The following is a 13,124-nucleotide window of genomic DNA, read 5'->3' on the forward strand; positions in this document are numbered from 1 at the left end:
CACTTGGGACTGTGACAACGTGGGCATTTTGTTCCCTTAGCGTTTCGACGCAGCTCAAGTTCCCTCAATAAGGGAACGTCTCAGGTTGCGTATGTAACCATGGTTCCCTGAGAGGGAACAAGACGCTGCGTCGCTATGCCATACTAGACTTGTTTGAATTTTTCAGAAGCTAACGCTGTTTGGTCCGGGTGTGCTTTATAGATTCTTGGTCAATGACGTCACCCGCCTATGACGTATCGCCACGCTTTTGGACAGATTTCACGAGTGCTTCATGGCGTAATCACACAGAGGTTTTCCCGTAGCGTTTCGATGCAGCGGCTCGTTCCCTCTCAGGGAACCATGGTTACATACGTAACCTGAGACGTTCCCTCATTTTTTTATTCCTTCCTTGTCCAATCTTACGTTTAGTTAATGTGTTAGATGTTCTGTTTCAAGTCTATTTTGAATGAAGTCAGTATTGTTTTGGAAGTCTTGGATCTCCTCTTCTCTGCTGCATCCAACACCGTAACAGAAGACCGGACCAAACCACCAAGACTTCTAAAGAGTTACTGAGATATGGAGATAGCCTCCATCAATGTGGCCCCTGGAGAGAGAGATGGTCTTCGGGATGGAGGTATCGTGTTTATCTTCCAGGGTGGCAGGTGTCTAGAGGACTATGTGGAGGAGTTTTTGGACACCTGCCACCATGCCTCATGTGGTGACCTGACCCTGATGGAGGGGTTTTGGTGTGGGCTGGACGTTGAGATCCGAGATGTACTTCCTCGAGCACTCCTGGACGCTGGAGCTATATATCAGTGCTGCACCCTGAATAGACGGGTCCTCGTTCAAGGTTGACAGAGTGGAGGAGGACTAGATCACCATGTTCGTGCATGTTCAGCCCCACCACACACCGGTAATTGAACCAGGCCCTGAGATTCACCCTACATCTTCAGCCAAGCTGGAAAGTTTAGACGCACGCAGATATCAAGAATCATCATATGAATCTCAACAATGGTTATATACTTCATGCTGCAATGCATGCTGGGAGCCATGAGTTTTATAGTGTGGTGGTTTAGTAGTTTTGGAGCTAAAATTTATTGGACCGAACTTGCCTACCCCTGACTTAGAGGAACAATGGTTTGTACGTATAATACACCATAAAGTGTGTATCATATGCACGCAAAAAACAGCGTGCATAAAACTCATTTTAGTGTATACATTCCAAGACGGGATTTTTTTGGGGAAAGTCGGGGGAGAGAAGCACACTTCGATTAGACTGGATAAACACATGCAGCATCTTAATTGTTAAGAAAACGAAACAAAATAAATGAATAAATCAAGCCTTTATTACATAACACTAGGCTATATCATACAGCATTCAGAAAAAGAACAGTTTGCGGCTTTGTGCTCTTAAGGGCTTTCACACTTTTCCAAAAATGGGCTTTCTCTCAGTTGACCTGCTGATGAATTCTCCAAGCAGGGTCGAAACATAAACATCGCATTCATCAATAATATGCAACAGCTGAAATGGAAAAAGATGGGCTGCCTCAAGAACTGCCTGCTCTCACCTCCGCACCTCTAAGTGCACCACGTCATGGCCTGAAGCATTTCTCTCCTCCACAGGCTGGATTAATGGATATTATGCCAGAGAGCATTTACTAGCCTACTTTTAAAAATGTGGGTCAGGAAGTGGGTCGGGTACAATATTTTCTTTTTGGCGGTCTGAGTTGCGGGCGGGTTAACTGAAAACGTAGGTCAGGTGCGGGTTGTTTATACATTGACCCGCACATCACTGCAGTGTACCCCTGCCTACCGCATCCCAAGTCAAAGAGGATTCGGTGGAGTTGCTTCAAGTAAGGCATCTTGATTCCCTGCTAGTGCTGTGTTCAGATGTTTGTAAGGAAACCAGATCTGACTCCACTATGTCACAAATAATAGAGTTGGTGGCAACTGTACGTTTTTCACAAGTCACAGATTTGACCAATGTCCTTGCCCCGTATTTGGCAGGAAAGATTAGTTGATGATGCAACAGGGTTGTCTTATGTGGGATCGGAGATTGGTCATCCCACCTAAGCTGAGATCCAGGGTACTAACAGAGTTGCACTCAGGACATCCAGGGGTCATAAGGATGAAGGTAGTCGCACATAGTTATGTCTGGTGGCCTGGTATTGATGCTCAAATTGAACAATTGTCAAAAACATGTCACTCATGCAAGCAGACACAAAAGGCTCCTGGTCCATCACCATTAAACCTGTGGAACTGGCTAGTGTCACCGTGGCAATGCACTCAAAAAAAAAAAGATTCAGGCCCTTCATAGATAAGACACATTTAAATTATGTTTACTTTACCTAATTAAATCGTGTCGAAATGTGTTCAATCAGCCTAATATATTTAAAACTGAAGTTTACTTAATTCATTTGCATTAAAACTACATGAAATATTTGTGCTGATGTAACTAACTGGGCAGTGGATCTGTAGTTCCCAGCATGCTTTGCAAGGGACTGCGCTAGGAGAGAAAATGTATGGAATAAAGTGTTATTTTATGTGTTTTTCAGTAAAGGGAGGGGTGTTATTAGTTTATGTTAGTGTTTAATGTTCAGTTATGTTGGACATTGAGGAGTTTCTGTAATTTTGTGGTTACCATTATGCAGAAGACTGTGTGTGTGTTTAGGGCACTTATATACAAATTCATTAGATGGAAATCCTGCTCTTAATTAAATATTTTTAGTTTGTCCAATGAGTTAATTTTGCATTTTATTTTTAAAAAATATGCTTGTTGTTTCTTAAATGTATTAAAGACAAATTAAATTGATAACAGTGTTCACCTTACATAAACTTTTATAAATTTAACATAACATCATTAAGTAAACTGCACATATAAATATTATGTAACAGTGACAAATTCAAATGGTTTGTATTTACTCACAGAAATTGTGCCAGTTTTACTTGATTTTTTTGTTCATATAACTAAATTGTTATTTGTAAAAATTGCTCAATATAGTTGTGTGCAACCACTTACCACATATTTTTTAAGTGAATTCAACAAGGCATTTTTTTGAGTGTGCATACATGTGGACTTCGCAGGTCCATTTGAAGGACACATGTATTTACTAGTGGATGGTCACTCCAAATGGCCTGAGGTGTGTGTGATGGAATTGACTACATCTACCAAGACCATTCAGGTACTGACGGGGCTGTTTAGTCATTATGCACTTCCAGAAGTGCTCGTTAGCGACAATGGGCCTCAGGCCACTTCGGACGAGTTCCAGAAATGTATCAAGGCTAACGAAGTGACAGACACACTCACGTTCAATACACTTTCACCCAGCTACAAACGGCCTGGCCGAACGCCTGGTTCAAACATTCAAGCATGCACTTCGTTGTTCTAAGGGGTCAACTTCCATCCAACAAAGACTGGACACCTTCCTACTGGCATACCGGAACACCCCATATGCTACCACAAACCACGCAACAAGGAGTAATACTTATGCAGCGACTGTGTTCTTCCACAATATCTTGCGATCTCCTTCGGCATGTTTATTGCTGTTGGCAAGCGTGATGCGATGAGTCGGTGGGCGTGGCTACTGAACTACACATGCTTATTATTCTGTAGAGGCGGCGTTTCGCCACTAGATGACGTAAGAATGAAGCACACGATCAATTAAATAAAAGCTTTTCTTTGACTAACAAGGACGTTTTCAGCTCTGAAATTTACAGAATAGTCTTACATTACCATGACCTTTTATATATCAAAAGCTCAAGGGAAAGTTGATTTCTCAATTCATCACCCATTTAATGTCAAACCCCGGTTATACAGCATAGTTCAAAACATAATAATAACTAAGCATTTCTGAATATTGACTCTTAGTCTTTACTCACCTCTCTCTCATGGTTTCTCAAAAGAATTCATAAAAGTATAGAATATAATATAATATTTCTAACAGGGGCTCAGTGTGACAACATACCTCACCTGCAAAACTGGGATTAACCCCGGCTCATGTTTTCTGCTAGCCTGACAAGCCAGACCCACATCAAGATGTGACAGCTCAATCCGAGGGGCGGATAAACGGTTGTCTTTCAAACTCCCTCTGCACGCGATAGGATAGCGCTACAACCAACCAGAGCAACGAAGGTGAAGCAGAGCTCGCTGACAGATTAAACATTCACCGTATCTGGTCGGCTAAACCCCGAACACATCTTCCCTTTTTAAGAATGACTTCAGAGCCGTTCTTTGTTCTTTTCTCAGAGAAAAGCTTAACTCCAAGTCTTCCAGAGTCGCGGTCAGAGCTGATTCGAAAGACCGCCGTTCGCCAGTTTCTGTGTTTACTAGAAGCACGCAAACGCAACTCGGCCGTCGTCATTATGGCCCCGCCTGCCGACTCTATACACGATGTGATTGGCCCGGCAAGAGTTAGGTGTTTACAGCTCAGAAGGGTATTGAGAGTTCCTAGACGACACTCACGGGCAGATTAGATTTGCTGCCGCTAGGGTGCGTCTAGATTTCTAGGTTAGTCTTCTGCTAGATCAGCATTAAAGAACCATCTCAACTGTCAGATATAAGATTTAAATAATAGATTTTTCTCATTTTAAATTAATACAAGAAAACAAAAAAACAGAGATGAAAAATGAACACTACTAGGAAATATACTTTTGCTACGGTGAAGTAAATGTTCAGTTGTATCTTCCAAAGATTTTTTCATTTTAACTAAAAATTTTCTCTAAATAATTTTGATGGCAACAACTAAACACACTGAGTTTGGTCATCCTGGCATGTGTGGAAAGTGTTGTGTCACATGGTTGTGTTACAACTAACCTTTTGCTAGGCTGATTCCTGCACTCCCCAGCCTGGTCAGACACACCTTGTGGTTCAGGGTTCAGGGAGACGACTGCTTCCATCCTCTCTTCAGACTTGGTCTCATGATGAGAACTGGGACTGGGGTCAAAAATGAAAGGAAAAAATGCAGCAAAAACGAATTACTGTTCGGTCCGTTCTTCTGTCACATGTTGGTAGTGTAAAAATCACAAAGATGAAGGAGAATAGTAATAATGGTATTTATTGACAAACTCTGGAGATCAGACATAAAACATACACTAGCTCAACATAGATGAAAACAGACCAAAAATGAGGGAGAAAACGGGGTATAAATACACAACCACAGGAACTAATGAGCTAATAGATAGGCAGCAGGTGAATCTATAGGTCACAGGCAGGGGAAACACACTGAAACATAACCATGATGTGTGTGTGTGTGTGTGTGTGTGTGTGTGTGTGTGTGTGTGTGTGTGTGTGTGTGTGTGTGTGTGTGTGTGTGTGTGTGTGTGTGTGTGTGTATGCTTCATCACCTTCTTGACTTGCTTGAGAGACAACCCATTATTGAATAGCTCGTGTCCGCCAGTTTAAAGAAGCTGTAAAATAATAATGATCTTTAGGATTGTGTGTTTTTTATACTTTCCGTTTTGGTTTTAGAGTTCGAAGGTCATGCAAAAAGGCAGCTTCTCTCAAATTTCAGTGGAAATTCAATTAAAAAGAAATTAAACTTTCTTTTACCCTCTCAATGCATTTAATAAATAAAATATTAAATACAACTGTTAAATTGAGCACCCAGTGTTGTTTCTTATTACATTTAAGAATATTTTTTACACTAAACGTGTTCATTTAAATCAGTGTCGCTTTCTTAAAGTGTTAATTTAAATCTGTTGTTTATTCAACTTTTTTTTTAATAAAGACAAATATCAAAGCACCATACCATGGGCGTAGATGACGTGGGGGACGTGTCCCCCGCACTTTTAATAAAATGTATTTTCGTCCCCCGCACTTTTACTGGGTCTCACCGATCCTAGTCGACCCGCTCCGAGCGGGATTCGAACCGACGTTACCCTGCACGGCGGCGGCCAAATTAACAGTGACAGCCTTCTCTAATCTCGGTTGATTGCGCGCTTCTTGAGGTCACGGTCAAATGTATTTACATAGAAACCAATGTGAATACATTAAGATTTAAATTCAGAGACAAAAAATAATCAATGAATGACCTGCTGTCATTTTATTCGCATCTAAATATGAGGAGGGCGCTCTCACAGAAAGTCCAAAAGCGGATTCGTAGAAGTAATACCCAGTCACGCTGGAGCTGCAGCTGAAGGAAAACAATCGTTATGAGTGATGAAACGTGACGACGACAATCAGACGAGTGCGACAATATATGCTTTATGTGTGCTTTTCAAGCCATCTCAATGTAGGCTATTTATTGACAATAAAGTAGCCTATCATATGAATAATGCAGCTTTTTAATGTTTAGTATCTTCTTTTTTAGTATCTTCTTTTAAAAGTTAAAACAGTAATATTGTGAAATACTATTACAAATGCAAACAGCTTTTTTCCTATGTGAATATATGTAATTTATTTGAATTTATCATCATTACTCCAGTCTTCAGTGTCACATGATCCTTCACTAATCATTCTCCTATGGTGGTTTTATAATCAAGAAACATTTATGATTATTATCTGTGTTGACAACAGTTGAGCTGCTTAAAAATGTTGTGGAAACCAAGATACATTTTATTTTTCAGGATTCTTTGATGAATAGAAAGTTCAATGGACAGCATTTATTTGCATTTATTATATAAATTATTATATTTTATAATATTAAAAACATCACTTTTGATCAATTGAATGCATGTCTGATCAATAAAAGTATTAATTTCTCTCTTTTTTTTTTTTTTTTACCACAAATGTTTAGATGGTTTCCACAAAATGTAAGCATCACCATGAGCATCACAACTGATAATAATCATAAATGTGTGTTGATCATCAGATCCTCATCTGAGAATGATTAGTGAAGGATCATGTGACACTGAAGACTGGAGTAATGATGATAAATTCAGCTTTGATCAACCAATCATAAAATTGGCATAAAAAATAGGAGAATAATATTATAGATATATCAGAGGTTATTGTTCAGCAGTGTATTTGCTATCTTACCAAATTAAAAGCAAGAGATAAATTATATCGGCCCCAAATTTTTTTTTTTTGGTATTATGACATTTGTGTCCCCCTCACTTCTGAAAAGATGACTACGTCCCTGCACCATACAACTGAGCTCTGCACATTTACAGAGAAAATAACAGCACAAAATAAAGGCTATCATCTTCACCATAACCACTGTGTAAGTCAAAAGGCTTATACATTTGAAAGCACCTCTTTTTCATCACTTTCAAACATCATGCAGACAAATTAAACATTTAAACAATCATATGTCATTCAAACGTTTGCCCATAACTCACAAACTCTCGGAGACTCATCTGTTGTGGTAACTTCAATGTTGTAGACAGATGTCTGCAGAACAGAGTAGAAATGGACAGGGACTCATTTAAACATTTCATCAAAAGTGCCCAATGAGCTGAGGCAGAGGATGACCTGTTTTTCAATGGTGATCAAAGGTACCAACAATAACCACAGGACTGTCGACACAGCGATGGTTCTGTGGTTACAGGAATCAGGAAGCATCGCTGTGTCGACAGTCCTGTGGTTATTGTTTACTGTTCAAATGACCGTTTTTCTGCTTTGCCAGCACAACTGCGCTCCTTTCATCTCCTTCCATGACTACGGTAGTATATTGTATTTAATATTTGATTTATTAAATCCATTGAGAGGGTAAAAGAAAGTTTAATTTCTTTTTAATTGAATTTCCACTGAAATTTGAGAGAAGCTGCCTTTTGGCCTTCGAACTCTAAAACCAAAACGGAAAGTGTAAAAAACACACAATCCTAAAGATTATTATTATTTTACAGCTTCTTTAAACTGGCGGACAGGAGCTATTCAATAATGGGTTGTCTCTCAAGCAAGTCAAGAAGGTGATGAAACACACACACACACACACACACACACACACACACACACACACACACACACACACACACACACACACACACACACACACACACACACACACAAATAAAAAACAACAAAACTCTGTTAAGAGAGTTGGAACAATTAACAATTAAACCTTACAGAAAGCAAAATCAATTCACTGACATTTGATTATTCTGAACAAAACAACATTTGTCTGTTAGGTCTATGGCTATGGGTATGTTTTTTAATACATAAATAACAGGTTGGTGTTATATTTAAATATATGATCCCCCCTTGTGTCCCTCATCTCAGGTGATCCTGAACTATCTGTTCTTTGACTATGACCTGCAGAAAGCTGTTATATTGATTTATTCTGATCTACTCTGAAATTCTTGGGGCACATCTGGTGAGATTCTAGATTTCTGACTAACTGCTCGACTTAAAAAAAAAAAATCTGGTTACTGTTTCAGCTTTTAAGTTTAAGTTTTAAGTTGCCATATAGGTGACGGTAGAAGGCTACATGGGTACTTTTTAGCTATAGTAAGCTTGGGCAACATTGTTAAAATTGCTTTAACCATAACCTCTGGTTGATGATCGGACTGGCGTGTCATGCATAAAAAGGATCCGAAAGAAGAGGTGACAGGAAACAACTGTCTTTAATGATAACTCAAAAAAGGCAGTTGGTCAATATGGCACACCAAACTGGAAAAGCAAACTCAGGAGTAGCAGAGAAGATCCTGTCTTGGAGAGAGATTAGATCTGGACACCCGTGGAGGTGAGGTGCGACTCTCTGAACCCAATGAATAACTTCAATAAAAATAAAGAGTTAAATAGTATAATCAAATGTGTAGTTAAATTGTTATACAAATGACCTAATAACCAATTGGCATTCCAACCTAACTTCGAGGTCATGATAAAATGGATTCAGATAAAGGTAAATTGAAATTAAATTACTTTGCCCTGCTGAAAAGCAATTGTAAGCCGTCATTTGGACGATTTGGCGGGCCTTACAGTGTGTGTGTTGGTGTGTGAGTGATTGAGATAAGGGATTTTAAAACTACTTTATTAAGTTACAGTTATAAAAAACAGCAATCAATCAAATAAAATCACATCAAGTTAACACACTCATGAAAATTAAATTATTATCTACAACAGAGCAGAGCACATCTTTATGATGCCTATTGGAAAATGTTCTTATTTTTTATCTCATTTATAGATCGTTCATCAAACTGTAGGAATTAAAATCTAGTTTTACATAAGGTTTCAACATTTTAACAAATACTAACACAGCATCATCTTATACACAGCCATCTTTACTCTTTGCTAAATATAATGCAAAAATATGCCTTTAAACTTTAAAGAAATAAAGATTTTACATTTATCGTGATATTTATCGATATCGACTGAAGTTTTTTGGGCCATATCTCCCAGCCCTACAGTCAATGTTACGGATTTGTACTATGATCACATGCGTATTTCATATGCTAAATGATTAAATGATATGATTACATATAAATGTACTATGTAGGTGATGTAAATGTAAATCAAAACATTTTCATTTTTATTTCACAGATTCTAATTTGTATATACATAAGGAAAAAATTAGATCTTGTATCAAAAAAAAAACTTTTTGTTTGTGTCAATTGTTTCTCAAAGCAAATTGCTACATCTTACACAAAGACAGCGAGGATTGAAACACCCTGAATCCAGCATAGAGGGGTTCTGTGAATGTGGTGTTGAATGTGTGTATGTGTGTGAGTGTGGGTGGGTGTGTATCAGTGACGCTATAGTACGACAGAGTGCCGGCCGGCCAGTCCAGATAAACACCTACTCTGTTAGACGGAGGTGAAGGGGCTGGAATGTCCGTTTTCTTATTATTGTGCCAGGCTGAATATCTGTTTTCAGTGCAGTACAGACTCCAGGATTTGTTATTGTATCCAAACCAAGACTCGCTGCCTCCTTTCCGGTTGACTCCTTTATATGTCACTGCTATATAAGCCCATCCACTCCATTTAACCTCCCAGTAGCAGCATCCAGTCAGACTCTGTCCACACAGAACCTGCTCATGTTGCTCAAATCTGTCAGGATGATCAGGATATGACTGACGATCTTTGGTGTGTCTAGCTTTTCTGTTCTCATCAGTCAGGGTGAGAAAATAGTTTGCTGTGTTTGGATCCAGTGTGAGATCATAGGCATCTAAACATAAGAAAAAAGTGTTACGCCCCATCTAGGGGAAAGGGTACAACATGAAAAACTCTGAAAAAGCAGTGAATTTTGTGTTTGTGTGTAAAAGAGAGAAAAGACTTACATTTCCTCAGTCCTGGTGTGATTCTACAAGGTTCTCCATGATCCAAACTAAAAAGAATCAAATATAAATAAAATGATTAATGTTTGATTATTAAAAGTGTGCAATAAGCAGCATTTTAATAATCAATGAATGTCGATTTCTTAACAAGCAAAACAAAAGTACCAGAAACTCTTTGCTTACTAACATTCTTTAAAATATATTTCTTTGCAAAATAAAGAAATTTATACATGTTTGTAATAACTTGAGGGTGAACAAAAGACTTTTCATTTTTTGGGGGTGAACTATCCCTTTAATTCTGTCACATTTGGTTTTGGGATTTGGTTCACGTTTATGTGCATGTCTTTTATTAGGGATGCACCAAAATCAAAATTCTTGGCCGAAACCGAAAAAGAGGAAACCGAATCACTGAAAGAAATTATGCCAATTATTATTACCATTGCATTTAGGGTTATGACTGTGTACATTTACTAAAAATCAAGGTATTGCAATTCCATAAATAAGTTTCAAATAATAAATCAATTACAAATTATGCAGATATTTGTTTAGCACAATGCACAGTATAAAATAAAATTCAAACTTAAATGTTTAACTCAACCTCACTCATGTGCACATTAAATAATAATGCACAGGCCTACTGGCCTCCAGAAAGGTACAGAAATTGAATAAAGTAATAAAATGTAAAATAACTGCATATTTAACTGTTTAAATTAAAGATGAATCCTCATTAAACTTACAAAAGCTATTCAATCAAGAGCAGTGAGTGATTCCTAATCTTTTGTTTGACATTAAACAGACAGCAGTAAAGGCTACTGCCCCTTTAAGACCTAATGCAGGATATGCTCGTCTCTACTGTGTATACTATAAAGTTCACTTAAGGCATATTCAGACTATGTCTGCTAGGATACTCATCAAGATGGACATGTTGACATACTTCTTGTGAGAGTTTGTCCGTTCAAGCGCAAGACTTTCATAAGAGAACTCAATATTTGCGTGCTGTGAGATGAGTGTGTGCTTTGGGGACGAGTGCAGGTCTATGGTGCAGAGACAGATCTTCTCATTCGCATCTTCTGCCTCTATACCCGGGTGATGACGGCGAAAACAACAAGTCATATTCGAACATACGGCAGCACTCGACCGTTTTGCCCAGGTTTTTCTTTTATTATCGCTGTTGTTGTAATGTATCACTGAGGACTACCAGTACATGTATCCATCTTGTATAGATTGAAAAGCTGCATCTGTTTTTGTATTCCAAGTTTGGTATTTATTTTTTTATTAATTTAAAAATGTTTTGATAGTCTATTGGGTAAATGGCAATATCCTTATGAAGTTTAGCTTTTTTACAGTGCAGTGCTGCTATTATATACATTCTTTTTTTATGTTTTGCTGTTTAAAGCAAAACGACTTTTCAGATTTAAAAAAAAGGTTTTAAAAAATGGTTTTGACTTTCAGTTGGTCCTCAAATATTTTACTTTTTATCTGTTTGACAGTGCAGCACTACTTTTGTACACACATGCTTAAAAAAGTGCCTTTTACTGTCTAAAGCAAAAGTCTTCTATCATAAAATACATTTAGATTTTTTTTTGTGTGTGTGTGTGTGATTAAAAAGCTGCAGCCCTGTTTTTGTATTTCAGATTTGTTTTTGTTTTTTTGTATGAATTAAAAAAATATATATTATGCACATACAGTTAAATATATGTTAAAATTAATTTATTTAAAAAATATATTTTGGTGTTTAAAGCAACAACAAAAAAGTCTTCAACACCAGCACTTTCTGCACATTGTCAAATATTTTTTTCTAGTGACTAAAAAGCTGTTTTTTTTTTTTTACATTTTAAAAATGTTTTGACTTTGTTTGGTCCTCCACTAGTTTACTCATGGAGTTTCTTTTTGACTACAGCACTACTATTGAGTCTAGCTTTTAAGTGCAAAACACCAGGACTGGCTCCACTCAGTGATTGTAGAATCTGGCAAATGTGCTATGTGTCGCCCAGCCTGCAGCGATGCAGATGTCTGTTAACGGAGCGCCATGCGCTAACCCTGTGCCCCTGTGTGAGTGTGCCCTAACTGCAGGGGGGCATGGACGCCCTGCGTCTGGTAAGCCAAAACAATGGTGTTTACAATCCAGTGAGACAACCTTTGCTTTGAGAAAGCCTTTCTCTTCAGCTTTCCACCATAACAGACAAAGAGCTGGCCTGAGGTCCTGAAACACTGCGTCCTGTCTACGTAAGCATGGAGAGCGCATACTGGAAAGAAGAGTGCCATGGCTGGGTCTGCCCAGTTGGTGGGCGTGTCTCTTAGACTCGGCCCTAGCGGAAGTGATGGTAGCCACCACCGGAGGTGGTAAGGTACTCAACCCTGCCACATCCCATCCAGGAACCACACGTGGAGGTTTCAAAGATCAGGAAGTGGGTGCCATAGGGTGCCCGGTCTTTGAGAAAGGAGAAAGGAAATGGGAGGGTGGTTGGGGGTCCTGAAAGTGCTGGACCACAGTTCTCTCCTTTAACTCTTCAGGCCCATTCTACTAGGAGTATGGCGGCTTCAAAAGCCTTGCTTTCTGGGGCTTCTCTCCTAATGTATGTGCTGTGGCTGGGTGGTCCTCTCTGCACACATTTTTTTCAGGTTTTATGACCTGCTTCAGTCTTAATTGTGCTCCAAACAGAATTCACATAAAAGGGTGTACATAGGCTTAGGTAGGTGGTATGCGTCAAAGTAACAATGGATGGTATAACCCAAGGTTTCCCAGCAGCACATTGCCCAATGCATCACACTGTCTCTGCCGGCTTGCCTTCTTACCATAGTACATCCTGGGGCCATGTGTTCCCCAGGTAAGCGACATACACACACCCGGCCATACACGTGATGTGAAAGAAAAATAGGATTCATCAGACCAGGCCACCTTCTTCCATTGGTCTGTGGTCCAGTTCTGATGCTCATGTGCCACTATTGGTGCGTTTGTGGACAAAAAACAACAAAAACACACCATTGCAATGA

The 13,124-nt window shown here is 38.8% G+C and overlaps 1 protein-coding gene across 1 annotated transcript in view; it reads right to left on the reverse strand.

The window, feature by feature from the left end:
• Window positions 1-9,071: 9,071 nt before the first annotated feature.
• The window catches only part of LOC137072660 (NLR family CARD domain-containing protein 3-like), a 40,910-nt gene continuing 36,857 nt past the window's right edge, over window positions 9,072-13,124 (reverse strand). Inside the window, exons 6-7 of the mRNA XM_067440564.1 lie at window positions 10,134-10,180; window positions 9,072-10,021 (exon numbers count right to left, since the gene is read on the reverse strand). Of these exons, the coding sequence (XP_067296665.1) occupies window positions 9,489-10,021; window positions 10,134-10,180 (580 nt within the window). The 3' untranslated portion in view covers window positions 9,072-9,488. The remainder of the gene's footprint in view (window positions 10,022-10,133; window positions 10,181-13,124) is intronic.

This window comes from Pseudorasbora parva, chromosome 4, assembly GCF_024679245.1.
Source record: "Pseudorasbora parva isolate DD20220531a chromosome 4, ASM2467924v1, whole genome shotgun sequence".
NCBI classification, from domain to species: domain Eukaryota; kingdom Metazoa; phylum Chordata; class Actinopteri; order Cypriniformes; family Gobionidae; genus Pseudorasbora; species Pseudorasbora parva.